This window comes from Macaca mulatta, chromosome 6 (assembly GCF_049350105.2).
Source record: "Macaca mulatta isolate MMU2019108-1 chromosome 6, T2T-MMU8v2.0, whole genome shotgun sequence".
NCBI classification, from domain to species: domain Eukaryota; kingdom Metazoa; phylum Chordata; class Mammalia; order Primates; family Cercopithecidae; genus Macaca; species Macaca mulatta.
The window spans coordinates 135,553,664-135,581,618 of NC_133411.1; the positions used below are offsets into that span (position 1 = coordinate 135,553,664).

Sequence of the window (27,955 nt, forward strand, 5' to 3'; positions counted from 1 at the left end):
GGGAAATTGTCCTCAAGCAGGTCAATAGCTTCTGTGTGGGACCACAGAAGCGGTTAGAGCTTCAGGTGGAACCATTGGTAGTCATACATGCAAAATACCTGAAAAGATATCTCAAAATGCCAATCTTAGGGTCTACAATAGTGATGTTATCTGGAAGAGTAATTGGAAAAGTTGCGTACCTTGTGACCTCTGGGATAATGACTGGCAACGGTTTATGTCTACACCTTAGCAGAATTCAGCCTCCTTTATCCTTCTACCCTTGTGATTTCTTATTAGCTTTACAAAGGCGGTTGGCTTTTGGGGAAGGGTTATTATCATTTAAACTATAAACTAAATATCTCCCAAAGTTACACTGACTGGCCCAAGCCCAGGAATAATTAAGGGCAGCTTGAAGGCTAAAAGCAAAATAGGGGTTAGCTAGATCAGATCTCTCCCGCTGCCGTAATTTTCTCCCTGTTACAATTTTTGCAAAGGCGATTCCAAGATAATCTTTAAAGAATGGGGTGGGTTGAGGGAAGGGCCTTCCAGGCCGAGTGAACAGCAAATGCAGAGGGCTTGCCTGAGGAACAACAGGTTCAGCGCGCCAGCGGCTGGGCAGGGGGACACACCAGGACCAGTGACCTGGTGCCCAGTCCACATAACCTTGTTTGCCATTGTAAAAAGTAAAATAGAGGTTCCTCTTCAAAGACTTTCCTCCCCATCTAATTAGGAATAAATAGTAACCTCTCTTAAAAGCAAAATTTATTCAAAGACCTGTGCTAACATTCTTAAATATCTGCTAGCTATAATAAAATAAATGTAGTTTATGTTCTTAGCTCCCACAATTTAGCCTAAATTTTTTGCCCTGGCATGCTTATACTAGTCCAAGCAAGCATTAGGTCATAGCCTGTTCCTCTTCCTTATTTAAAAGTGTTTTTGTCTTTCTCCACATTCCACAAGGTACTTCTTCCTTCCTTTGTTCTCCTCTACCTTTGCCTCTTTTAAAAAGTTCCAAGTTGCTAGCCAATCCCGAGGAATACAAAATGTGAGGTCCTGTTCCAGCCAATAAAAACCAGCCACAGCAGTAAGGTAAACGCCTCAGCTTACAAATGACCCTGTCTCCTTTGTTCAGTGTACTCTCCTGGCAAAACTGCTGGTGGGCGTACCCTTTCTGCAGAAAGTAAAAATGGCCTTACTCAATAAATTAAATTTATGTTCAAGTGCTATTTCTTTATGACACCGAAAAACAAACATTTCAAACACCATGCTGAGAACTCAGTCCTTGTTTTGGGGAGGGGTGCACTTGGAAGATTCCAGCTAAGGTACAATCGTCCCTCGGTATCTGCCTGTCATTGTTTTCAGGACCCCCACAGATACCAACATAGGCCATGCTCGAGCCCCTTATATTATGTGGTGGTGCACAGTGTGTCCTTCCCATCCGCAGGTTTGGCATCTGTGGATAGGGAGTGGATACGGAGGGCGGACTATACCGCTTGAAAGGCTTCCCTGGAAGCAATATGTAGAGTGGGTAGCGGAGGAGCAAGAATGGAAGCAAGGAGGCTTGTCCAGAGCATACAGGCGAAGGATGTACGGCCAAGGGGGGAATCCCAGACGACCGCGATTCGTGACATATTTTTGTTTGCACGAAAATAAAGTTTGAAAGAAAAGTGTTGGGGGAACAAGGGATTCATTTTCCCACGGTAGTTGAAATGCAATGGCTACGCCTCAAGCCGCTGCAACATGCTGGCCTCCGTGCGGGGGCGCCCAAACAGGCGCGCCGCCGGGCCTTCCGGCCGCACCGCCGGAAGTGCTCTCCTGACCCTCCGCTGCGCAGCTCATCGCACCGCAGGAAGATGGCGTTGGAGGTTGGCGACATGGAAGATGGGCAGCTTTCCGACTCGGATTCCGACATGACGGTCGCACCCAGCGACAGGACGCTGCAATTGCCGGTGAGTGTGAAAGGAGGGTGGGTTATCGTGGCTGGGCGCGCCGAGCCTGGGCCGCGGAAAGCGCGCAGGCAGCGGTGAGGGTGAGGGGTGAGAGCTAGGAGCCCGGTCCGGACCGGGCTGCTCGGTCAGTGGCGGCAGAAATGGCGAGCAGGCGTCCCCCGGGCGGGCTCACGGAGCCCGGGCTGCAGGGGCCGGCAGCGAGGGGCGGAGGCGGCGGCAGCGGCTGGGCGTGCGAGCCCCAACCTGGCGGCTCCCTGCGAGGTCGGGCGCGCGAGCCCTGGCGCCTCCTGGAGGCTGGCTTGGCGGCTGTCTCTTGGCGGTCTCACCTCCACCTACCGCTCTTTGTTTTTTTCTAAACTTAGGGCTTCCCCACTCCAGCGCCGCTAGGTGACCATTAAGGGGCAGATTTTGCCAGATGTGTAGCATCTGGGGACATCGGCCTGAAACAGCCTGTGGTGCTCCTTTTCTCCCTGAGACAGAGACTGAGGCCCAGGAATGAAGTTTATCAGAGTTCACTTAAAGAGCTGGTTTTCCTTGTTTCCACCGAACCTAGCTTTGTCATGCGGTACCATGGCACTAGGTTTTTGTGGTAGCTTCTCTGGTTTTGTTTGTTGTTTTAAGACAGAGCCTCACTCTGTCACCCAGGCTGGAGTGTAGTGGCGCAGTCTTGGCTCACTGCAACCTCCGCCTCCCGGGTGCAAGCGATTCTCCTGCCTCAGCCTCCCGAGTAGCTGGGATTACAGGGGCCTGCGGCCACGCCCGGCTAATTTTTATATTTTTGGTAGACAAGGAGTTTCACCATGTTGGCCAGGCTGGTCTCGAACTCCTGCCTCAAGTGATCCACCCGCCTTGGGCTCCTGAAGTGCTGGAATTACAGGCGTGAGCCACCGCGCCCAGCCTAGTTTTTGTATTTTTATTAGAGACGGGGATTCTCCATGTTGGCCATGGCTGGTCTTGAACTCCTGACCTCAAGTGATCCACCTGCCTCGGCCTCCCAAAGTGCTGTGATTAGAGGCGCGAGCCACCGCGCCGGGCCCAGCTTCCCTGCTTTCTAAACGGTAATTTGTCTTGACTGCCTTAGTAGGTAGCAACCTCTTTGAGGGGGCTTTGGTGCCAGATTGCCTGTGTTCAGATCCTGGGGCCACCGATGTGTGACCTACAGCAGGTTTATTTAGCCTAACTGCTTTTTGTCTCCATCTATGGAATTGGCATGATGTTCCACTGATAGGGTTATTGCAAGGATTCTATGGAGCATACAGTGCGCGGTAATGCCTGAAAAGTGTTATCTCTGATCATTATTTGAAGATAGTGGGAGATAGATCCTCCCTACTTGCGTTTCCAGCGTAGTAGGAGTTTTAACAAATACAAATACTTGCTTTTGCATATAAATGTTTAGGAAATTAGTACCAAGATATTTTGTTTTTCAATCTCAGGTTGTTTTTACATAAATTGACCCATGACTTGGTAAATAAACTTAATGCTGTGGACTGTGGGGTTTTAAAAATATGCCCAGGCCGGGTGCGGTGGCTCACGCCCGTAATCCCAGCACTTTGGGAGGCCGAGGCAGGTGGATCACGAGGTCAGGAGATTGAGACCATCCTGGCTAACACAGTGAAACCCCGTCTCTACTAAAAATACAAAAAAATTAGCCGGGCGTGGTGGCAGGCACCTGTAGTCCCAGCTACTTGGGAGGCTGAGGCAGGAGAATGGCCTGAACCCGGGAGACAAAGCTTGCAGTGAGCCAAGATCGCACCACTGCACTCCAGCCTGGGTGACAGTGCGAGACTCCCTCTAAAAAAAAAAAAAAAAAAAAAACATGCCCAGCCTAGGCAATATGGCAGAACCCCATCTCTACAAAAAATGCAAAAAAAAAAAAAAATTAGCTGGTTATGGTGAGGGTTGCCTGTAGTCGCAGTCCCTCAGGAGGCTGAGGTAGGAGGATTGCTTGAACCTGGGAGGTTGAGGCTGCGGTGAGCCATGATTGCTCCACTGCACTCCAGCCTGGGCCACAGAACAAAACTTTGTCTCAAAAAAAAAAAGTAACAATTATTATGTATGTCATTTTAAAACATTCTGACAATAACTGAAAAGTTTGAAATCTTTTAAAGGTGACAAGAACTTTGGTAATATAGTAAAAGGATATCTTAGAACAAAGTGCTGCATTAGTTGTAAAGATAAGAATTTGTGGCTTTTAAATTGGCGAATTCCATGTGGAACTTAGAAAAGTAAGGATTTGATTGGTCTCAGACTTGTCTTTGAAGATCAGTTCCTTTTGGAATGGCGCGGTTGAATCTCTAAATTTTTAAAAATTAGGTAGGTGGAGTTTATGTGTTTTGTGAAATGGATTGTGTTTCTTTTCACTTGCAGAAAGTGCTAGGTGGCGACAGTGCTACGAGGGCCTTCCAGAACACAGCAACGACATGTGCGCCAGTATCACATTATCGAGCTGTTGAAAGCGTGGATTCAAGTGAAGAGAGTTTTTCTGATTCAGATGATGATAGCTGTCTTTGGAAACGCAAACGACAGAAATGTTTTAACCCTCCTCCCAAACCAGAGCCTTTTCAGTTTGGCCAGAGCAGTCAGAAACCACCTGTTGCTGGAGGAAAGAAGATTAACAACATATGGGGTGCTGTGCTGCAGGAACAGAATCAAGATGCAGTGGCCACTGAACTTGGTATCTTGGGAATGGAGGGCACTATTGACAGAAGCAGGCAATCCGAGACCTACAATTATTTGCTTGCTAAGAAACTTAGGAGGGAATCTCAAGAGCATACAAAAGATCTAGACAAGGAACTAGATGAATATATGCACGGTGGCAAAAAAATGGGATCAAAGGAAGAGGAAAATGGGCAAGGTCATCTCAAAAGGAAACGACCTGTCAAAGACAGGCTGGGGAACAGACCAGAAATGAACTATAAAGGTCGATATGAGATCACAGAGGAAGATTCTCAAGAGAAAGTGGCTGATGAAATTTCATTCAGGTGAACATTTGAATTACAAATAAGTACTTGACCAGATGGCTTCTATTTACAGGAAATAAATGCCAAATACTTTAATGATATGTTCCCCTCTTTTTTTTTTTTTTTGAGATTTTTTTTTCTTTTTCTTTTTCCTTTTTTCTTTTTTCTTTTTGTTTTTTTTGAGACAGCGTCTTGCTCTGTCACCCATGCTGGAGTGCAGTTAGTTGCTCACTGCAACCTCCGCCTCCTGGCTCAAGGGATTCTCCCACCTCAGCCTCCTGAATAGCTGGGACCACAGACACGCACCCCCACACCCAACTATTCTTTGTATTTTTAGTAGAGACAGGGTCTTACCATGTTGTCCAAGCTACTCTCGAACTCCAGAGCTCAAGGGATCCACCCGCCTTCGCCTCTCAAAGTGCTGGGATTACAGGCGTGAGCCAAGAGCTGGCCTAATTTATTTTTTTTTGGAGGGGAGAGGATCTCACTCTGTTGCCCAGGCTGGAGTGCAGTGCTACAATCACACCTCACTGGAGCCTAGAATTCTTGGGCTGAAGGGATTCTTCCACCTCAGCTTCCTAAGTAGCTGGGACTACAGACTCAGGCCATGATGCCTGGCTAATTTAAAAAAAAAAAAAAAAAAGATGGCCAGGCACGGTGCCTCACGCTTGTAATCCCAGCACTTTGGGAGGCCAAGGTGGGTGGATCATGAGGTCAGGAGTTTGAGACCAGCCTGGCCAAAACAGTGAAACCCCGTCTCTACTAAAAATACAAAAATTAGCTGGGCATGGTGGTGGACACCTATAATCCCAGCTACTTGGGAGGCTGAGGCAGGAGAATTGCTTGAACCTGAGAGGCAGAGGTTGCAGTGAGTCGAGATTGTGTTACTGCACTCCAGGGTAGGCAACAGAGCTAGACTCCATCTCAAAAAAAAAAAAAAAAAATTAGGAGTTTCACTATGTTGCCCAGGCTGGTGTCAAACTCTTGGGTGCAAGCAGTCCTCCCACATTGGTCTCCCAAAGTGCTGGGATTATATGCATGAGCCACTGCGCTGTCCGCAGATTTTTTTGTTTTTGTTTTTTAAGAGACGATCTTGCTCTGGTCACTCAACTGGAGTGCAGTAGCACAATCATAGCTCACTGAAGCTGAACTCCTGGGCTCAAGCAATCCTGCCTCAGCTTTCCAGATTGCTGGGATTATAGGTATGAGCCACTGTGCCTGACTTTTTTTGAGGCTTTTTCTTTAAGGAACTGGGGTAATTTGGTTATATGAATACATTTGTATTGTATTTTTCAGTTTGTTTTTTTGGTTTGTTTTTTTAGACAGTCTTGTTCTGTCACCCAGGCTGGAGTGCAGTGGTGTTATCTTGGCTCACTGCAACCTCCCCTCCCGAGTTCAAGCAATTCTCGTGTCTCAGCCACCTGGGTAACCTGGATTATAGGCATTCACCACCACATTCAAATACTTTTTTTTGTTTTGTTTTGTTTTTGTTTTTTGTGTTTTTAGTAGAGATGGGGTTTCAGTATGTTGGCCGGGCTGGTCTTGAACTCCTGGCTTCAAGTGATTTGCCTGCCTTGGCCTCCCAGAGTGCTGGGATTACAGGCATGAGCTGCACACCAGCTGTATTTTCTTAAATTTGAACAAGCCTGATAGAATAATTTTGCAGACTTTTATGAACTGTTAAACAACTCGTTGCATTTAGTGCCATAGAGCTTTTTAAATAAAGCATATCTTTTTAAATCATGAGTTGTTTTTGTTTGTTTAGTGTTTTCAAGAAATTATCCCTTTTTTCTTAACTTTGAGGTATAATTTACAGATAATAATATTCACCCATTTCTAGTGTTAATTTTTTTAGGAAACATATCAAGTTGTATAACCATCACCTTTGAAACATTTCCGTCACCCAGTAAGATCCCTTATGTCCCCATGCCAATTTACAGTTAATCCCTGTTCTCATCCCAGATAACTGCTAATCTACTTTCTATCTGTATAAATTTGCCTTTTCTGGTATTTCATATAAATGGTGTCATGTAGTATGTAATCTCGTGCTTTGCTTCTGTCACCTGATGTTATGTTTTTGTTTTTTTGTTGTGTGTGTGTGTGTGTGTGTGTGGTTTGTTTATTTGAGACAGAGTGTCACACTGTTGCCCAGGCTGGAGTGCAGTGTCATGATCTCAGCTCACTGCAACCTCCGCCTCCCGGGTTCAAGCAGTTCTTGTGCCTCAGCCTCGTGAGTAGCTGGGATTACAGGCATGTGCTACAACACCCAGCTAATTTTTATATTTCTTAGTAGAGACAGGGTTTTGACATGTTGGCCAGGCTGGTCTCAAACTGCAGACCTCAGGTCATCCGCCCACCTCGGCCTCCCAAAGTGGTGGGATTAGAGGCGTGAGCCACTGTGACTGGCCAGTGTTATGTTTTTGAGATTGATCCGTGGTGTAGCAGGAGTCAATACATTTTTATTGTGTGTGTATATATGCATATATTCATATTGATTATTCTACTTTTTGGCTATTATGAATAATGCTGTTATGAACCTTCACATCCAGATCTTTAAACATATATTTTCATATCTTTGTTTTGTTTTGTTTTAGATGGAGTCTCGCTCTGTCGCCCAGGTTGGAGTGCAGTGGCACGATCTCAGCTCACTGCAACCTCCACCTCCTGGGTTCAACCAATTCTCCTGCCTCAGCCTCCCTAGTAGCTGGGATTAGAGGCGTGTGCACCACGCCCAGCTAATTTTTTTTTTTTTTTTTTTTTTTTTTTGTATTTTAGTAGAGACAGGGTTTCACCATGTTGACCAGGCTGGTCTCAAACTTGTAACCTCAGATGATCCACCCTCTTCAGCCTCCCAAAGTGTTGGGATTGCAGGCGTGAGCCACCTCACCTGGCCATATTTTCATTTCTTTTGGGTAAATGTCCAGAAGTAGAATTGCTTGGTGTATGGTAAATTTACAATTCATGTATTTTTACCAAGTTCAGATTTTGAATTAACATTTTCATTAGCTCTAAATCACTAATGAACAGTGTCACAAATTTGAAAACAGGTATGGTTCAAGAGTAATGCAACTGGTAGGAAAACAAGTATTTACTTTCCAGGCAAACCTATCTGAACACCAGTACTTGATTTTTAAAATACTGGGGAAGTTTGGAATTTGAGTGCTGGAAAGGAACTTAGAGATGTTGTAAACCAAAACCTTCATTTTACAGATTAATATTAGACCTGGAACTAAACCCTGATCCTCATGTTCCTAGTGTCTATCTCTCTTTCCACAAAAATACACTGCCTCCCGTTGAGAAGAAACAAAGGATGCCAAGTCTGAATTCTTTTTTTTTTTTTTTTTTTTTTGAGACGGAGTTTCGCTCTTGTTGCCCGGGCTGGAGTGCAGTGGTGCAATCTCAACTCACTGCAACCTCTGCCTCAGGGTTCAAGCAGTTCTCCTGCCTCAGCCTCCCGAGTAGCTGGGATTACAGGCATGCGCCACCGCACCCAGCTAATTTTGTATTTTTTGTAGAGACAGGGTTTCTCCACGTTAGGCTGTTCTCTCAAACTCCCGACCTCAGGTGATCTGCCCACCTCAGCCTCCCAAAGTGCTGGGATTACAGGCATGAGCCATGGCACCCAGCTGAATTCTTGATCTGTTGAGAGTGTGAGCTTTGACACTGGAAGAATTACTTAGGCTACCTATGTTTCTAAAATCTCAATGACAAAATGAAAATGTACATTCTTTTTTTTTTTTTTCCGAGATGGAGTTTTGCTCTTGTTCCCCAGGCTGGAGTGCAATGGCGCGATCTCAGCTCACCGCAACCTCTGCCTCCCAGGTTCAAGCAATTCTGCCTCAGCCTCCCGAGTAGCTGGGATTACAGGCATGCGCCACCAGGCCTGGCTACTTTTTTTTTGTATTTTTAGTGGAAACGGGGTTACTCCATGTTGGTCAGGCTGGTCTCGAACTCCTCACCTCAGATATCTGCCCAGCTCGGCCTCCCAAAGTGCTGGGACTACAGGCGTGAGCCACCGTGCCTGGCCGGTATCTTGTACATTCTTGAGAGAATCAACTGGCATAGTGCATGTAAGGTTCTTAGGATTATGCTTACTGTAATAATAATGAGCCATCAGTAAATATTAGCTATTTCTATTTTTTGTTCTGAGGCAGGGAGTCTATGAGGGAAAGGTCCTATTCTATTGTAAAGCTCCAGCCATCTCTGGAGTTAGAGAGCCTTAGCTTTTAGGCATAATAATTGAAAGCATATATGTCTGTCATTTATTTTGACAATAGTGGACTGGCTTTATCTTCTTTTGCATTCAGGCCTGCATTCGTCGTGCTGTATGTGCATTTTGAAATATACTGCAATACAGTATGGCAAATAAAGAAGCCAAATATGAGAGTTTAGATGGAAACTTGAGGTTACCATCTCCTGTGACCAAAGATTAGGAATGTTTACATGTCAGTGATTCCAAGATTAAATATTGAAGATTTAGGAAACCAGGTGTTGCTGGAATCAGATTTTATTCTAGCTGGGGACTAAGCTGGAGACTCAGGTAGATTTCTTCAACTTTGTACAACAAACAGAGGTTAATTTTACTTATTTGTTTCTCATCAGGTTACAGGAACCAAAGAAAGACCTGATAGCTCGAGTAGTGAGGATTATTGGGAACAAAAAGGCAATTGAACTTCTGATGGAAACTGCTGAAGTTGAACAAAATGGTGGTCTCTTTATAATGGTAAGACTGCTTAACCGTTTTTGTTTTTGTATTGTTTCTCCTGTGGTTTTGTTTTTGATTACAAATTTAACTTGGTCTTTGTTGGATCTCTGATTTATCATGCCTTCTTACAGTATGTTTGAGGTTTTTAAACTATTATCAACAGTGAAGACTGGGTTTAAAAAAAAAAATCAGTGGCTGGGCGCAGTGGCTCACGCCTGTAATCTCAGCACTTTGGGAGGTTGAGGTGGGCCTATCACCTGAGTTTGGGAGTTCCGAGACCAGCCTGACCAACATGGAGAAACCCTGTCTCTACTAAAAATACAAAATTAGCCAAGCATGGTGGCGTATGCCTATACTCCCAGCTACTCAGGAGGCTGAGGCAGGAGAATCACTTGAATCCGGGAGGCCAGAGGTTGCGGTGAGCTAAGATGGTACCCTTGCACTCAAGCCTGGGCAAAGAAGCAAAACTCCATCTGGAAAAAAAAAATTAATACAGTTATAGACTGTATTAATTATACTTTCCTGACAAAAGAAAACAGATAAATTGTAGCCTGTTACTGTATAGTCACCAAAACATTTCTTACATGATTCGTTAAAGGTAGGGGTTGAATTTTTTTTTAATTAATTTTTTTTTTTTTTTTTTTTTTTGAGAAGGAGTCTTGCTCTGTCGCCCAGACTGGAGTGCAGTGGTTCAATCTTGGCTTACTGCAACCTCCGCCTCCCGGGTTCAAGCGATTCCCCTGCCTCAACCTCCCAAGTAGCTGAGATCACAGGCGTGCACCACCACACCTGGCTAATATTTGTATTTTTAGTAGAGATGGGGTTTCACCATGTTGGCCAGGCTGGTCTGAAACTCCTAACCTCAGGCAATCCACCCACCTCGGCCTCCCAAAGTGCTGGGATTATAGGCGTGAACCACTGCACCCGGCCAAGGGGTTGAAATTTTAAGACAATAGAGTCTAGGGGAGCCTAGGAGCTCAGATATTGAGAATATGGGTTTTAGAGTTTAGGTACCCTTTTTTACTTCTAGATTTTCAGCATATTAATTGAAATTTGGCTAAGTTGTTTGACTCCCTGGAGCCTCAGTCTCCTCAGCTGTAAAATGGAGATTAGTCCTACTTTGTAAGGAGTAGAGGAGATGATGCACGTAAAGTACTGACCACGGTGTCCAGCACTTTAGCAATGGTAAACAGAACTATTCTTTTTGGTTCACTTAATTCATGCGTTCTTGAAAAAGAGAGCAAAAAAAGAACTTTTTTTGTTTGTTTTTTGAGACGGGGTCTCACTCTGTCAACCAGGCTGGAGTGCAGTGGTGCGATCTCAGCTCACTGCAACCTCCGCCTCTGGATTCAAGCAATTCCCCTGCCTCAGCCTCCCGAGTGGCTAGGACTACAGGCATCTACCACCACGCTTGGCTAATTTTTGTATTTTAATAGAGGCAGGTTTTCACCATGTTGCCTAGGCTGGTTGAGAACTCCTGAGCTCAGGCAATCCACCCGCCTCAGCCTCCCAAAGTGCTAGGATTACAGGCTTGAGCCACTGCGCCCGGCCAACACTTTTGTTGTATGGGCACACAGGAAAGCACAAATAGGTACACAGTATTTTTGTGTGTATTAAAATTTCCTGGGTGTAGGAATGAAAGCTGGGGGAAGTCTAAAAAGGGTCCTGGAGCAATAATGGGAGAAAAGTTTGAGAAGCACTTAACTGTTTCAGAATGACAGAAAGAGCTGCTCTGCCTAGGCCAGATCACGAGCACTGGCAGTTGTAGAAGGGTTTGGTACATCTCATTTAATTCAGCTTTCACCACCGGGTGAGGATGAAGGTTTGAATGACTTCCTTGTTTTTTTTACTGGTTAAGTCTGAATAGTATAATGACATCACAAGGGAGTAGATCAATATTGTGCTTTAAACATGGGGAGAAAGAAAACCCAGTTAAGATTGATAGCATTGGCTAAGGAAATAGCCTATGAACATAAATTACAGGAGTCAAAACAGAAGTTAGCAACAAAACAAATTATAATAATCACGAATGCACTGCCATCCCTATTTGTGTCATTGTTAAAAGTACTTCAATTTTCATTCAGTTAAACACAGTTACAGATTTCATCAATATTTTAATACTGTAGTAATAAAACTTTATATTCCAATGAGCTAATGCAGATTTACTGAATATTGGGAAGATGCAAGTTCAAATTTACTTTATTTTATTTTATTTTTTGAGACACAGTCTGGCTCTGTTGCCTAAGCTGGAGTGCGGTGGTGTGATCTTAACTCACTGTAACCTCCCCCTCCCAGGCTCAAGCCATCCCCCACTTCAGCCTCTGAGTAGCTCGGATTGCAGGTGCATGCCACTGTGCTTGGCTAATTTTTTTGTGTTTTTAATAGAGACGGAGTTTCATCATGTTGCCCAGGCTGGTTTTGAACTTGTGAGCTCAAGCAATCTGCCAGCCTCGGTCTCCCAAAGTGCTAGGATTACAGGTGTGAGCCACTATGTCTGGCCCCCAAATTTACTTCTTTGGATACATTCTGTCCTTGAATTTAGTGTTTTCTACATGCCAGGCACTGTTCTAGAGGAAGGAGCTTATGGTGTGGTTGGGGGAGAGGAAGACAGTCTATAAACAATAAGTATAACTTCAAGTACGTTAAAAACTGATACATTGACTGGACACACCTGTAATCCCAGCACTTTGGGAGGCCGAGGAGGGTAGATGGCTTGAGTACAGGAGTTCGAGACCAGCCTGGGCAACACGGTGAAATCCTGTTTCTAAAAAAAAAAAAAAAAAAAAAATGAACATACATATATATATATATATATATATTAGCTGGGCTTGGTAGCACATGTGTTTAGTCCCAGCTCTCCAGGAGGCTGAGGTGAGAGGATCACTTGAACTTGGGAGGTCAAGGCTGCAATGAACCGTAATCATACCACTACACTCTAGCTTGGGTGACAGAGCGAGACCCTGTCTCAAAAAAAATAAAAAGTGATACATCCTATGGTAAAAGAAAGAAATCAGATGGAGCTATAGGGAGTAGTGGAGAGGGGGACGTTGCAGTTAAACTAGAGTGGTCTGGGTAGATGTTATTAAGAATGCGCCATTTGAACGAAGACTTGAGGTGAAGCAGTGACTACTGCTGGAAGAATAGACCAAGTAGAGGCCGGGCGCGGTGGCTCAAGCCTGTAATCCCAGCACTTTGGGAGGCCGAGGCGGGTGGATCACGAGGTCAGGAGATCGAGACTATCCTGGCTAACATGGTGAAACCCCGTCTCTACTAAAAATACAAAAAACTAGCCGGGCGTGGTGGCGGGCGCCTGTAGTCTCAGCTACTTGGGAGGCTGAGGCGGGAGAATGGCGTGAACCCGGGAGGCGGAGCTTGCAGTGAGCTGAGATCACGCCACTGCACTCCAGCCTGGGAGACACAGCGAGACTCCGTCTCAAAAAAAAAAAAAAAAAAAAAAAAGAATAGACCAAGTAGAAGTAACACCCATTGTAGAAGTGAAGGGTGCCCAGCAAGGCCAGAACTGGGGTGAAGTGAACAATTTACTTGCTTTAGGTGCAAAATTTGAGAGTGCCTTAAAAACTCAGTAATCAAAACAAATAATATTTGAATGTACCAATTTCAAAAATCAAAATTAATGCAAAAAATCCATAATGGACAAAATTTTAAAGACAGGCTCTTACCCTGAACTTGGCAAGGCTGCTCTTTCCACCCTAATCTCTACCTAGTTCCTGTCTGAACAAGGGGCCAGTGTGGCAGGAGCAGAGTGCATGAGAGAGTGAGTTGGGATATAAGGTTAGAGAGGTAATTGGGCCAGGTCTAGTGGGAACTTGTTTGCCATCTTAAGGAATTTGCCTTTTACTTTAAATGAGATAGTCCATAGAGGGTTTTGAATGATAAGAAATGCATTTCCTAGGCCGGGCGTGGTGGTTTATACCTGTAATCCCAACACTTTGGGAGGCTGAGGCGGGCGGATCACTTGAGGTTGGGAGTTCGAGACCAGCCTGACCAACATAGCGAAACCCCATCTCTATTAAAAATACACAAAAATTGGCCGGGCATGGTGGTGTATTCCTGTAATCCCAGCTACTCACGAGGCTGAGGCAGGAGAATCGTTTGAACCCAGGAGGTGGAGGTTGCCATGAACCGAGATCACGCCATTGCACTCCAGCCTGGGCAACAAGAGTGAAACTCAGTCTCAAAAAAAAAGAAAAAGAAATGCATTTCCTTTCAGCTGCTGTTTTGAGGGATAAGAGTAGAAGCAGGAAATGCCATTCCAGGTGGGTCTGACCAGCATGGTAGCACTGGGGTGAAGGAAAAGTGGTCAGATTCTGAGTATATGTGGAAGATACAGCCAACAGAATTTCCTAGTGGATTAGATGCAGGATGTAAGAAAAGGAAGAGTCAAGGATTACTCCAAGGTTTTTAGCCAGTTTAAAGAGCAATGTCCAAAAATTCACATTAGCTCCAGAGTCTCAAAAGTCTATTTAACATGAACATGGAAGGCTGTGTATAATGGATTGTTAAATGAAAAGACACAGATTACAAACCAATTGGCCAGGCGCAGTGGCTTACTCGCTTTGGGAGGCTGAGACGGGCATATCACCTGAGGTCAGGAGTTCAAGACGAGCCTGGCCAACAAGGTGAAACGCCATCTCTACTAAAAATACAAAATGCCTGATGTGGTGGCACGTGCCTGTAATTCCAGCTGCTTGGGAGGCTGAGGCAGGAGCATCGCTTGAACCAGGGAGGTAGAGGTTACAGTGAGCAGAAATGTGCCACTGCATTCTAGCCCGGGCAACAAGAACATAACTCTGTCTCAAAAATAAATAAATAAATAAATAAACAAACCAATTTATATAACAGAATCCCATTTGGGTTGGGTTACAAATGTATGTGGCATACAAAAAAGTAAAAAGATGTCCAGGTGTGGTGGCTCACACCTATAATTCTGAGACCAGCCTGGGTGACATGGTGAAACCTAATCACTACAAAAAAATACAAAAATTAGCTGGATGTTGTGGCAAGTGCTTGTAGTCCCAGCTACTCGGGAGGCTAAGGAGGTGGGAAGATCCCTTCAGCCCAGGAGGTCAAGCTGCAGTGAGGTATGATCACACCACTTCACTTCAGCCTGGGCGACGGAGTGAGACTGTGTCAAATAAAAGTAAAAAGATTATGTGTCAAAATGTTACAGTGATTACCTATGGGTAGTGGGATTATGGGTGGTTTTTTTTCTTTTTTCTTTCTTTTTTTTTTCTTTTTGATACAGGGTCTCCCTCTGTCATCCACGCTGGAGTGCAGTGGCACAATCAGGTCACTGCAGCCTCAACCTCCCTGACTCAAGCAGTCCTCCCACCTCAGCCTTCCAAGTAGCTGGGACTGTAGGCTTGAGCCACCGTGCCCAGCTAATTTTTGTAGAGATGAGGTTTTACCATGTTGCCCAGGTTGGTCTCAAACTCCTACAAAAATATGTGTGTGAGTTTTTTGGTTTTTGTTTTTTGGTTTTTGTTTTTTTTTAGACAGAGTCTTGCTCTGTCATCCAGGGTGGAATGCAGTGGTGCCATCTCACCTCACTGCAACCTCTGCCTCCCAGGTTCAAGCAATTCTGCCTCAATCTTCTTAGTAGCTGGGATTACAGGCATATCCTACCATGCCCAGCTAATTTTGTATTTTTAGTAGAAACAGGGTTTCACCCTGTTGGCCAGGCTGGTCTCAAACTCCTGACCTCAAGTGATCCACCCGTCTTGGCCCCCCAACCCACGAGCCACTGCGCCCGGCCACACGTGTGTATATGTACCTATTTCCTTATTTTTAAAAATTCAGTTGTTTGAATGGCAACCAGTTCACATGATAAAACATAAGAAAGAGTATCAAGGGCTGAAGGGAGGAGGCTAAGGAAAATTGATGTGTACAGAGTGTCAGATTTGCAAGATGAAACAGTTTTGTTTTTTTTTTTTTTTTTTTTTTTTTTTTGAGACGGAGTCTGGCTCTGTCGCCCAGGCTGGACTGCAGTGGCCGGATCTCAGCTCACTGCAAGCTCCGCCTCCCGGGTTTACGCCATTCTCCTGCCTCAGCCTCCCGAGTAGCTGGGACTACAGGCGCCCGCCACCTCGTCTGGCTAGGTTTTTTTTGTGTGTTTTTTAGTAGAGATGGGGTTTCACCGTGTTAGCCAGGATGGTCTTGACCTCCTGACCTAGTGATCCGCCCGTCTCAGCCTCCCAAAGTGCTGGGATTACAGGCTTGAGCCACCGCGCCCGGCCGATGAAACAGTTTTGGAGATCATTTTATAACAGTGTAAATATACTTTACTGCTGAACTGTACACTTAAAAATTGTGAAGACAGTAAAAATTTTTGTCATGTGTTTATTATCACAGTAAAAAATCAGAAGAGTAAAAGGTATGTAGTGAGAGGCTACCCGACCACATGTATCCTCGAGCCACTCAGACTCCTCCCCAACACACATTATTATTTTTTTGAGATGGAGTCTCGCTCTGTCACCCAGGCTGGAGTGCAGTGGTGCGATCTCGGCTCACTGCAACCTCTGCCTCCCGGGTTCAAGCAATTCTCCTGCCTCAGCCTTCTAAGTAGCTGGGATTACAGGCACGCGCCACCATGGCCAGCTAATTTTTATATTTTTAGTAGAGATGGGGTTTCACCATGATAGTCAGGCTGGTCTCAAACTCCTGACCTCATAATCTGCCCACCTTGGCCTCCCAAAGTGCTGGGATGACAGGCGTGAGCCACTGCGCTTGGCTCCAACACACTTTTTTTTTTTACACAGGTGGTCATATACTATACACACTATTCTATACCCTTGCTTTTTTAACTTAATGTATCTTAGAAATCTTATGAAGTATATAAAGAGAGCCCCTCCATTCTTTTTTGCAGTTGCTAGCATTCCAGTGAATGGTTATATCATAATTTGTATTACACATATACACATACGTGTGTGTATATACACATACGTGCTCAGTTGATCTTCATTATTTGTAGATTTTATATTTTCAAATTAGCCTACTTGGTAAAAAGTTATTAACCTCAAAATTAATGCTAGTGGTTTCACAGTCGTTCACAGACGTGCAGTTTCTAAAAAAATTTGAGTTGTCCAACATGCACATGCTTAACTGAGGTCGAACAAGGCAACACTCTGCCTTGTGTCAGCTTCCATACTATAAAATAAATAATACGTTTATCTTCTCCAATTTAAGATAGTATCTATATCATAGACTAAATACCATTATATATTTGGCCTTTTTTCCTGGATTTTCTGTTTTGCTTCACTGATCATTCTAGATTTATTTTGTTACCATACAGTTTTAATTATACAGGGTTTATGATGTGTTTTAACATCTAATAGAATATTCATGGTGGATGCGGTGGCTCGCAACTGTAATGCTAGCACTTTGGGAGGCCAAGGCGGGCAGATCACCTGAGGTCAGGAGTTCGAGACCAGGCTGGCCAACATGGCAATTTCTGTTTCTACTAAAAATACAAAAATTCTCCAGGCATGGTCGTGAGTACCTATAATCCCAGCTACTCAGGAGGCTGAGGCAGGAGAATCACTTGAACCCCGCGGGAGAGGCAGAGGCTACAGTGAGCCAAGATCACGCCATTTCACTCTAGCCTGAGCAAAAGAGTGAAACTCCGTCTCAAAAAAAAAAAAAAAAAAATTTACTGACTTAAGCAGGTGGCAGATAAAAACAGAAAATCCAGTGATTTGTTAGGTCATTTGAGCTGAGTGGCTTATTTTTCTTTGTTACCATATAGATTTTTTAAATCACAGAATTTCAGAGTTAAAAAAGACCAAAGACCTTTGGCCTTCGTTTTATAGATGAAGAAACTGAAACTCATATTTCGGTAATTTACTGGTGTTATCTATTTCATAAGAGTCAGAATCAGGACTGGACTTCAGATCTGGTATTCCTTCTATCTCCTGAATTATGTCCCTGTTAAAAGATGCCTTGACCATTTATGGGAAGAGTATATGCACTTTAACTTTTCTGTTCCTTTTTGTAGAATGGTAGTCGAAGAAGAACACCAGGTGGAGTTTTTCTGAATCTCTTGAAAAACACTCCTAGTATCAGCGAGGAACAAATTAAGGTAATAATAATGTCCTCACCTCTTAAACTCCATCATAATTTGACTTGTAACTCACCCTCTAGCTTCATTTTCTATGAATATCCATTACCTGCTGTGCCTTCAGGGGACTGATTTTGTTACTGTCTTATTCTAAGGAACATTTGTGCCTTTTATTTTATTTATTTTTTATTTTTTTTTGAGGTGGAGTCTCACTCTGTCGCCCAGGCTGGAGTGCAGTGGCGTGATCTCAGCGCCCTGCAACCTCTGCCTTCTGGGTTCAAGTGATTCTCGTGCCTCAGCCTCCCAGGTAGCTGGGATTACAAGCACATGCCACTATGCCTGGCTGATTTTTATATATATATATATATATATTTTTTTTTTTTTTTTTTTTTTTGAGACGGAGTCTGGCTCTGTCGCCCAGGCTGGAGTGCAGTGGCCGGATCTCAGCTCACTGCAAGCTCCGCCTCCCGGGTTTATGCCATTCTCCTGCCTCAGCCTCCGGAGTAGCTGGGACTACAGGCGCCCGCCACCTCGCCTGGCTAGTTTTTCGTATTTTTTAGTAGAGACGGGGTTTCACTGTGTTAGCCAGGATGGTCTCGATCTCCTGACCTCGTGATCCGCCCGTCTCGGCCTCCCAAAGTGCTGGGATTACAGGCTTGAGCCACCGCGCCCGGCCTGATTTTTATATTTTTAGTAGAGACGGAGTTTCACCATGTTGGCCAGGCTGGTCTCAAACTCCTGACCTCAAGCAATCTGCCCATCTGGGCCTCCCAAAGTGCTGGGATTACAGGCGCCCAGCCAGCTTTTTATTTTTTGTAGATACAGGGTCTCGGTATGTTGCCCAGGCTGGTCTTGTACATCTCAGCTCAAGTAGTCCTCCTGCCCCAATCTCCCAAAGTGCTGCAATTACAGGCATGAACCGTTCTTACTTTACCTATACACTTTATTTATTTATTTATTTATTTATTTATTTATTTAATCCTTTGAGACAGGGTCTAAGAATCTAGCTCTGTTGCCCAGGCTGGAGTGCAGTGGCACAATTTCTGTTCACTGCGCAACCTCTGCCTCCTGGGCTCAAATGGTCCTCCCACCTCAGCCTCCAGAGTAACTGGGAGTACAGGTATGCGCCACCACACCCAGCTAATTTTTGTATTTTTTTGTAGAGATGTTGCCCAGGCTGGTCTGGAACTCTAGGCTCTAGTGATCCACCCACCTCAGCCTCCCATAGTGTTGGGATTATAGGCATGAGCCACTACGCCTGGCCTATACAGTCTTTTTCTGTTCCATGTGGAAATAAATAACAAGCATCAAATGCTTAGCTCTAATTATTTGAACAAGCGTAAGGGCAGGCAGTGAGTCTGGAGTGAGTAGTACAGTTAGCACTTCAGCGTGGTGCTATCTCCCACCAAAAAAAAAAAAAGTATGTCCCAGTAATGACAATACCCTACATAACCGCAAGACCCGTTATCACTCCTAAGAGAAATAAAAACAGTTTCATAATATTCAATATCTAGGCCTTATTCCAATTTCGTAATTTGTCCCAAGAATATATTTTACGACCAGGCGCGGTGGCTCAAGCCTGTAATCCCAGCACTTTGGGAGGCCGAGACAGGCGGATCACGAAGTCAGGAGATCGAGACCATCCTGGCTAACCCGGTGAAACTCCGTCTCTACTAAAAAAATACAAAAAACTAGCCGGGCGAGGTGGCGGGCGCCTGTAGTGGAGGCTGAGGCAGGAGAATGGCATAAACCCAGGAGGCGGAGCTTGCAGTGAGCTGAGATCCGGCCACTGCACTCCAGCCTGGGAGACAGAGCGAGACTCCGTCTCAAAAAAAAAAAAAAGAATATATTTTACATACCTTCCTCCTAAGCAGGATACAGTCTAGGTTTCCATATTCCATTTGTTAAATCTCCTTTATTATATATTTTTAATTATTTTATTTTATTTTATTTTTTTGAGACAAAGTCTTACTCTGTTGCCCGAGCTGGAGTGCATCATCACGGCTCACTGCAGTCTTGACCTCCCTGGTCTTAGATGACCCTCAGCTTCCCAATTAGCTGGGACTACAGGCACGCACCACTATGGCCAGCTAATTTTTGTATTTTTTGTAGAGACGGAGTTTCACCATGTTGGCCAGGCTGGTCTTCAACTCCTGGGCTCAAGCAGTCCTCCCACCTTGGCCTCCCAAAGTGCTGGAATTACAGGTGTTAGCCACCTCGCCTGGCCCTCCTTTATTCTTTTTAACCCCACATTTTCCTTCATGATTTAGACCTTTTAAAGAGTTAAGGCCGGTCGCAGTGGCTCAAGCCTGTAATCCCAGCACTTTGGAAGGCTGAGACGGGCAGATCACGAGGTCAGGAGATCGAGACCATCCTGGCTAACATGGTGAAACCCCATCTCTACTAAAAAAATACAAAAAAACTAGCCGGGCAAGGTGGCGGGCGCCTGTAGTCCCAGCTCCTCGGGACTGAGGCAGGAGAATGGCGTAAACCCGGGAGGCAGAGCTTGCAGTGACCTGAGATCCGGCCACTGCACTCCGGCCTGGGCGACAGAGTGAGACTCCGTCTCAAAAAAAAAAAAAAAAAGTTAAAGATGGTGAGGTCAGGCATGGTGGCTCATGTTTGTAATTCCAGCACTTTGGGAGGCCGAGGTGGGCAGATCACTTGAGTTCAGGATTTCAAGACCAGCCAGGCCAACATGGTGAAACCCTGACTCTACTCAAAATACAAAAATTAACCAGGCATGGTGGCGGACGCCTGTAGTCCCTACTAGGGAGGCTAACGCAGGACAATCACTTGAACCTGGGGGAGGTTGCAGTGAGCCGAGATCACACCACTGCACTCCAGCCTGGGTGACAGAGCAAGACTCTGTCTTTTTAAAAAAAAAAAGGAAGAAGAGTTACAGGTGGTTATCTTACAGAATATTTGGTTACTTTATTATATTCTGGTGATTGTCTCCTCCTGGCTTTGTTTAATTCATTCTTCTGTCTCCAGTATTATAAACTGGAAGGTGTAGACTCTAGTTTTTTGGGGGTTTTTTCCCCCCAAGACAGAGTTTCGCTCTGTCGCTGAGGCTGGAGTGCAGTTGCACGATCTCAGCTCACTGCAAGCTCCGCCTCCTGGGTTCACACCATTCTCCTGCCTCAGCCTCCTGTGTAGCTGGGACTACAGGCACCCGCCACCACGCCCAGCTAATTTTTTTATTTTTAGTAGAAATGGGGTTTCACCGTGTTAGCCAGGATGGTCTCGATCTCCTGACCTCGTGATCCACCCGCTTTGGCCTCCCAAAGTGCTGGGATTACAGGCATGAGCCACCATGCCCAGAGACTCTTTAGTATTTTAAGTCATTTTTGTGTTATTGGGAATGTCTTTTATAGACATATTTTAATTTGTTAATCAGAGAACATAATTTGTACTTAGCATTTATTCAAATACTAAAGATTGAGAACTAACCTCTTGCATAGGAAAGAGGTGGTACACATCTAATGCAGCTGTTGTATTTGAGTAGCTCTGTGTTTTCCTTACGATAACAATGGTGATAAAGATTAATAAGAATGTGTCTTTTAGCCATACTGACTGTAATGCTAATGATGACAGATAAAGCCACTTACCTTGAGCTGGTCCAGGTAATTGTATTTTGCATCTGCTCAGTGTTCTTTTTCCTTAAGTTTTCTGGCTGTTCACTTAACAGTCACTTTAAAAGAGTTTGCTATGTTGACATTCCTATAGGAGATGTTACTTTTACTGCAAATCTAAAATCTCTAGTATAGTAACTACTTTTTTCATTTCATTGTAACAACTGTTTCAGTAACATGATTTGTGACAATGTAAGTTTCCTTAGGAACACAACTGTTGAGTGGTAGCAAAGATTATACTCTAATGTTCTCTCCCCTCACCCAAAATAATTCTTGACAAAAGTATGTACTTAAAAGATACCTTCTAAGTAACTAAACCTTGGACAAACCATATTCTCAGGCAGGAGAGAAGAAATACTGTAACATTTATTGATTTCCTCCCACTGGACCAGAGATTAATATTATGTAACTTAATCTTCACATTGTATCACTGTGGGTGTTACTTTGTTATGCATATGAAGAATAATCAAAATTATATGCCTGAGATCACACAGACCACTCTGACTCCAAACCCATGCTGGAGTTACTTTCACTGTATTATGTCTTTGTAATTCAGTAATTCCAGCTCATTTAGGGAAAGGATTTTAATGCTAGAAAGTTTTTATGTTAAACTGCCAGAAACTTTGCATTATAATAAGAAAATATAGAAACATTTGGAATATCTAATAATAGGGACATATTGATTTACAAGGACATTCTTTTGTTTGTTTGTTTGTTTGTTTGTTTGTTTTTTGAGATGGAGTCTCGCTCTGCCTCCCAGGCTGGAGTGCAGTGGCCGGATCTCGGCTCACTGCAAGCTCTGCCTCCCGGGTTCACGCCATTCTCCTGCCTCAGCAAGACGGAGTCTCACTCTGTCCCCTAGGCTGAATGAAGTGCAATGGCACGATCTTGGCGCACTGCGTCCTCCGCCTCCCAGGTTCAAGCAGTTTTGTCACCTCAGCCTCTCGAGTAGCTGAGATTACAGGCGTATCACCACACCCGGCTAATTTTTGTATTTTTAGTAGAGACGGGGTTTCACCATGTTGGCCAGGCTTGTCCCAAATTCCTGACTTCAGGTGATCCACCCTCCTTGGCCTCCCAAAGTGCTGGGATTACAGGCGTGAGCCACTGCGCCTGGTCAAAAAATTCTTTTTAAAAAGAGACTGTTTCACTCTGTCACCCAGGTCTCACGCCGTGTTGCTCAGGGTGGTCTTGAACTCTGGGGCTCAAATGATGTTCATGCCTTGGCCTCTCAAAGTGCTGGGATTGCAGGTGTGAGCCAGTGTACCCGGCAGTTTTGTTTTGAAGAGATAGATCTCCTGCTGTCACTCACACAGGAGTCCAGTGGCACTATCATAGCTCAGTGTAGCCTCAAACTCCAGGGCTCAAGTGACCCTCTTGCCTCACCCTCCCAAGTAGCTGGGACTACAGGCACATGCCATCACTCTCGGCTTTTTTAAATGTTTTGTAGAGACAGGGTCTTTCTGTATTGATCAGTCTAAACACCTGGCCTTAAGCAGTCCTCCTGCCTGGGCCTCCCAAAGGCCTGGGATTACAGGTGTGAGCCACCATGCCTGACCAATACAATTTTATTATACATAATTTATTTCAGATGCTACCCAAATGATGATGTTACAATTATTCTTTTCATTGCTGTGTTGCTAACAGTCACCGTATGTAGAACTTAGAAGCCAGAACTTGACTGAATGGATTTGTTTTCCTGTTTTAAAATTCCATTTGGGTACATGACCTCACAATTAAGTTTTGTTTTAAAAAATATAAAGTTTTCTGAAGGGAAAAAGCAATAGTTAAAACTTTATTTACTTTGTTCAAAAAAAAAAAAAAAAAAAGCTCAGCTAAAACACTAGAGTTAGATCCTTAACTTCCTTAACTTGGAGAGTAAAGTATATATAGATATGGATGGGAAGGGGGAAATTTTCCCTCAAATTACCTGCCTGCCTTTGTGATAAAGATATTAACAACAATTGCCAGGCATGGTGGCTCACGCCTGTAATCCCAGCACTTTGGGAGGCTGAGTTGGGCAGATCACGAGGTCAGGAGATCGAGACCATCCAGGCTAACACAGTGAAACCCCGTCTCTACTAAAAATACAAAAAGTTAGCCAGTTGTAGTGGCAGGCGCCTGTAGTCCCAGCTACTCAGGAGGCTGAGGCAGAAGAATGGTGTGAACCCAGGAGGTGGAGCTTGCAGTGAGCCAAGATTGTGCCACTGCACTCCAGCCTGGGCAACAGAGCGAGACTCCGTCTAAAAAAATAAAAAGATACTAACGTATTGCAACAACATTTTGGGAACCATTTCCCACTTTGTTCTATTAAATTCATAACGCATGGGAATAAAGTTTCTTTTTATTTTGTTTATTGTTTTTTCTTTTAATTTTTGAGATGGAGTCTCCTAGCTCTGTCGCCCAGGCTGGAGTGCAGTGGTGCGATCTTGGCTCACTGCAACCTCTGCCTCCCACATTCAAGCGATTCCCCTGCCTCAGCTTCCCTAGTAGCTGGGATTACAGGCTCGCACCACCACGCCCAGCTGATTTTTTGTATTTTAGTAGAGATGGGGTTTCACCATGTTGCCCAGGATGGTCTCGATCTCCGGACCTCGTGATCCACCTGCCTCGGCCTTCCAAAGTGCTGGGATTACAGGCATGAGCCAGCACGCCCAGCCTAATTTTTGTATTTTTTTTTTAAAAGTAGAGATGGAATTTTACCATATTGGCTAGTCTGGTCTCAAACTCCTGACCTCAAGTGATCTGACCACCTCGGCCTCCTAAAGTGCTAGGATTACAAGCATGAGCTACCGCACTTGGCCAAAGTTTCTTTTTAGTAAGGCTTGCCATGTTTGGAGAGAAAAGGACAGCTTCATAAAATTTATTCGTTGTTACCAAGCATTATACTACTTAGAATTCTTAGCAAGATGCTTGGATGTGCTTCCATATAAAATGAAAATGCTTCTACTTGTGGCTTCTTCATAGTCTTTGAATTAAAGGTAATTGAACTCTTGGAAAAAATTGCAAATCATCACACTTTTGTGAAGTCAGTATAATGGATTTTAAGAATATTGGGCTGGGTGCAGTGGCTCACCCCTGTAAATCCCAGCACTTTGGGAGGCCAAGGCAGGTGGATCGCTTGAGGCCAGGAGTTGGAGACCAGCCTGGGCAACATGGAGAAACCCCATCTCTACTAAAAATACAAAATTTAGTTGGGTGTGGTAGCTCACGCCTGTAGTTCCAGCTACTCGGGAGGCCGAGGCATGAGAATTGCTTGAACCCTGAAAGCAGAGATTGCAGTGAGCCGAGATTGCACCGCTACCCTCCAGCCTGGGCAACAGAGCCAGACTCTGTCTCAAAAAAAAGAAGAAAAAAAAAAAAAAAAGAATGTGGGAGAAATCACCAGCTACTTGGGATGCTGAGGCAGGATGATTGCTTTAGTCCAGGAATTCGAGGCTGCAGTGAGGTTTAATTATACCACTGCACTCCAGCTTGGGTGACAGAGCAAGGCCCCATCTCTATCAAAAACTTTTAAGAAGAAGAATATTAGAGAAATCTTATATGAGTTCAGACTTCATACTTTCACATGTTAGCTCTGTAATTTTGTGCCTCATTTTCCACATCTGAAAACAAAGATAGTATAACTACCTCGTAAGGCTTTTGTGAGGATGAAATGAGTTAATGTGTGTGTAAAGTCCTTAGCAAAATGCCTGGTACATAAAAGTACTCACTTGATAACTGGTAGCGAGCCTCATTATCTTCTGAGTTTACCTTTGTCTTTTCTCACATATGTACCCTCCTTCTCCATCCTCAGTTCCTCCTTTTTAGCAAATACTTTTATTATTTCTCTTCATCAAAACACTCATATTCTGAAGTTTTCCCTTACCCCTTCATTTCAAAGATCTTTACACCTTCCTCTGTTAATTCTGTGTGCTGCTTATAACTATTCAGCATACATTTTAGGAGAGGGTCTCCTTTTTCCCACCATCTTCCATAGTGCTTTTTATAAACAAAAAGGCATTGGGATTTATATTCGTTAAGAATATTAGAGGCACTGGCTTGGCTGCAGCTTTAGGAATCCCTGCCCAGAAGATAATAGGGTCCCAGAAGTGTGTCCTGCCAACACCAGTTTCTTTTTTAAAGCTTTGAACCTTCTTTGTTTTAGTACAGTTTGATGATCCCTAATCTAGAAATCCAAAATGCTCCAAAACTTTGTTGTTTTGGTTTGGGTCTTTTTTTTTTTTTTGAGACACAGTCTTGCTCTGCCACCCAGGCTGGAGTGCAGTGGCACAATCTCGGCTCACTGCAACCTCTGTCTCCTGGGTTCAAATGATCCTCCTTCCTCAGCCTCCCTAGTAGCTGGGACTACAGATGTATGCCACCACACCTGGCTAATTTTTGTATTTTTAGTACAGACAGGGTTTCACCATGTTGGCCAGGCTGGTCTGCAACTCCTGACCTCAAGTGAACCACCCACCTCCGCCTCCCAAAGTGCTGGGATTATAGGCATAAGCCACCATGCCCAGCCTTCATTTAGGAAATTTTTAACTGTAGAGATGATACGTTATGGTAGAATAAGCATGGGCCCTAAACCTAGCACTAGGCTGGGTTTAAATCAGTTCAACCTTTACTTGCAGTGAGTACTTACTTAATATCTTGAACTCCATCTTAATAAGGAGCCTAATGATATTTGCTAATTTTTGGTAAGAAATGGAGATAATGATTTTAAAGGGACAGGCATGGAATAAACTTTTAATACGTGGTAGTTCTTGCTTACTAAAGTTGTTCCTTTATTACAGGACATTTTCTACATTGAAAACCAAAAGGAATACGAAAATAAAAAAGCTGCTAGGAAGAGGAGAACACAAGTGTTGGGAAAAAAGATGAAACAAGCTATTAAAAGTCTAAATTTTCAAGAGGATGATGATACATCACGAGAAACTTTTGCAAGTGATACAAATGAGGCCTTGGCCTCTCTTGATGAGTCACAGGAAGGACATGGAGAAGCCAAGTTGGATGCAGAGGAAGCCATTGAAGTTGATCATTCTCATGATTTGGACATTTTTTAAGTACATTTTTGACAGTTTGAGGACTAAGCCTTTCTAAAATAACATTGTAATAAACCATTTTTACTGAGATTGCAATGTTTTGCACTGATAAACATGAGAATCTGGAGGAAAGACAATTGTTTTGTTTAAAATGGTGTATGTGCAGAAAGGAATGCAATTGATAGAACATTTAAGGATATCTCATGTCTGACAATACTTAAGAGTATATAGCACAGGATTTAATTTCTCATTCTGTTGCACGTGCTAATTGTGAGTATTACTAGTTGATAATCAGTTTTGTCTAGGTCATAACATACTATTCGAAAGTTTGCTTTTTCAAGTTTATCTTTGCAGTGAATTATGCTTTGACTTTAAAACATTCCACTAAAATCATAATGGGACATATAAATTATTAAGCTGTTACAAATGCATTCAAATTTGTTTTTTCTGTGTTCTAAGAACTCAGGCAATTTTAAGGATAAAAACTAACATTGGCCAGGCACGGTGACTCACGCTTGTAATTCCAGCACTTTGGGTGGCTGAGGCAGGCGGATCACTTGCGGTCAGGAGTTTGAGACCAGCCAGGCCAACATGGTGAAACTTTGTTTCTACTAAAAATACAAAAACTAGCCAGGCGTGGTTATGCATGCCTATAATCCGAGCTAGTGGGGAGGCTGAGGCAGGAGAATCACCTGAACCCGGGAGGCAGAGGTTGCAGTGAACTGAGATTGCACCACTGCACTCCAGCCTGGGCGACAGAGCGAGACTCCGTCTCAAAAAAAAAAAGATACAGTTAAGAGGTGTATGCTGATGATTCGTCCCACTCATTTGTTTGTCCAGAAGTAAATAAATGTCAGAAATTTTTAAGAGTCTCAGTCTGTCGCCCAGGCTAGAGTGCAGTGGCACGATCTCGGCTTATTGCAGCTGCCATTTCCCAGGTTCAAGTGATCATGTGCCTCAGCTTCCTGAGTAGCTGGGATCACAGGTGTGCACCACCACGCCCAGCTAATTTTTGTATTTTTAGTAAAGACTGTTTCGCCATGTTGTCCAGGCTGGTCTTGAACTCCTGGCCTCAAGTGGTCTGCCCACCTCTGCCTCCCAAAGTGCTGGGATTACAGGCATGAGCCACTGCACCCAGCCTTATTCTTAAATTTAACATGTTTTTTGACTTCTTAATTAACTTGGTTATATACTAAATGTGATCTACTCCTGTGTATTACTACATACTTTAAAAAAATTTTCAAGCTGGGCGTGGTGACACACACCTGTAATCCCAACACTTTGGGAGGCCAAGAGAGGAAGATTGCTTGAGCCCAGGAGTTCGAGATCAACCTGGGCAACATCGTGAGACCCTGTCTCTAGTTTAAAAAAGAAAAAGAAAAACAAACATTCCCAGTGGCAGCCTGCCTAAGACTGTTTTACCTTATGTTAAGGAAGTTAGGTATTTCAAATGTTACATATGCCGGCACAGTGGCTCATGCCTGTAATCCCAGCACTTTGGGAGGCCGAGATGGGTGGATCATTTGAGGTCAGGAGTTGAAAACCAGCCTGGCCAACATGGTGAAACCCCATCTCAACTAAAAATATAAAAAATTAGCCAGGCATGGTGGTGCATGCCTG

General features: G+C 44.1%; 1 protein-coding gene across 1 annotated transcript; it reads left to right on the forward strand.

Moving 5' to 3' along the window:
* Positions 1–1,807: 1,807 nt before the first annotated feature.
* PHAX (phosphorylated adaptor for RNA export) lies at positions 1,808–26,972 on the forward strand. Its single transcript, NM_001257443.2, is given in 5 exon segments — positions 1,808–1,928; positions 4,296–4,909; positions 9,491–9,611; positions 17,608–17,691; positions 26,087–26,972. Coding segments are annotated over 5 exon segments (1,185 nt in total). The 5' UTR covers positions 1,808–1,832; the 3' UTR covers positions 26,357–26,972.
* The last annotated feature ends 983 nt before the right edge of the window (positions 26,973–27,955 follow it).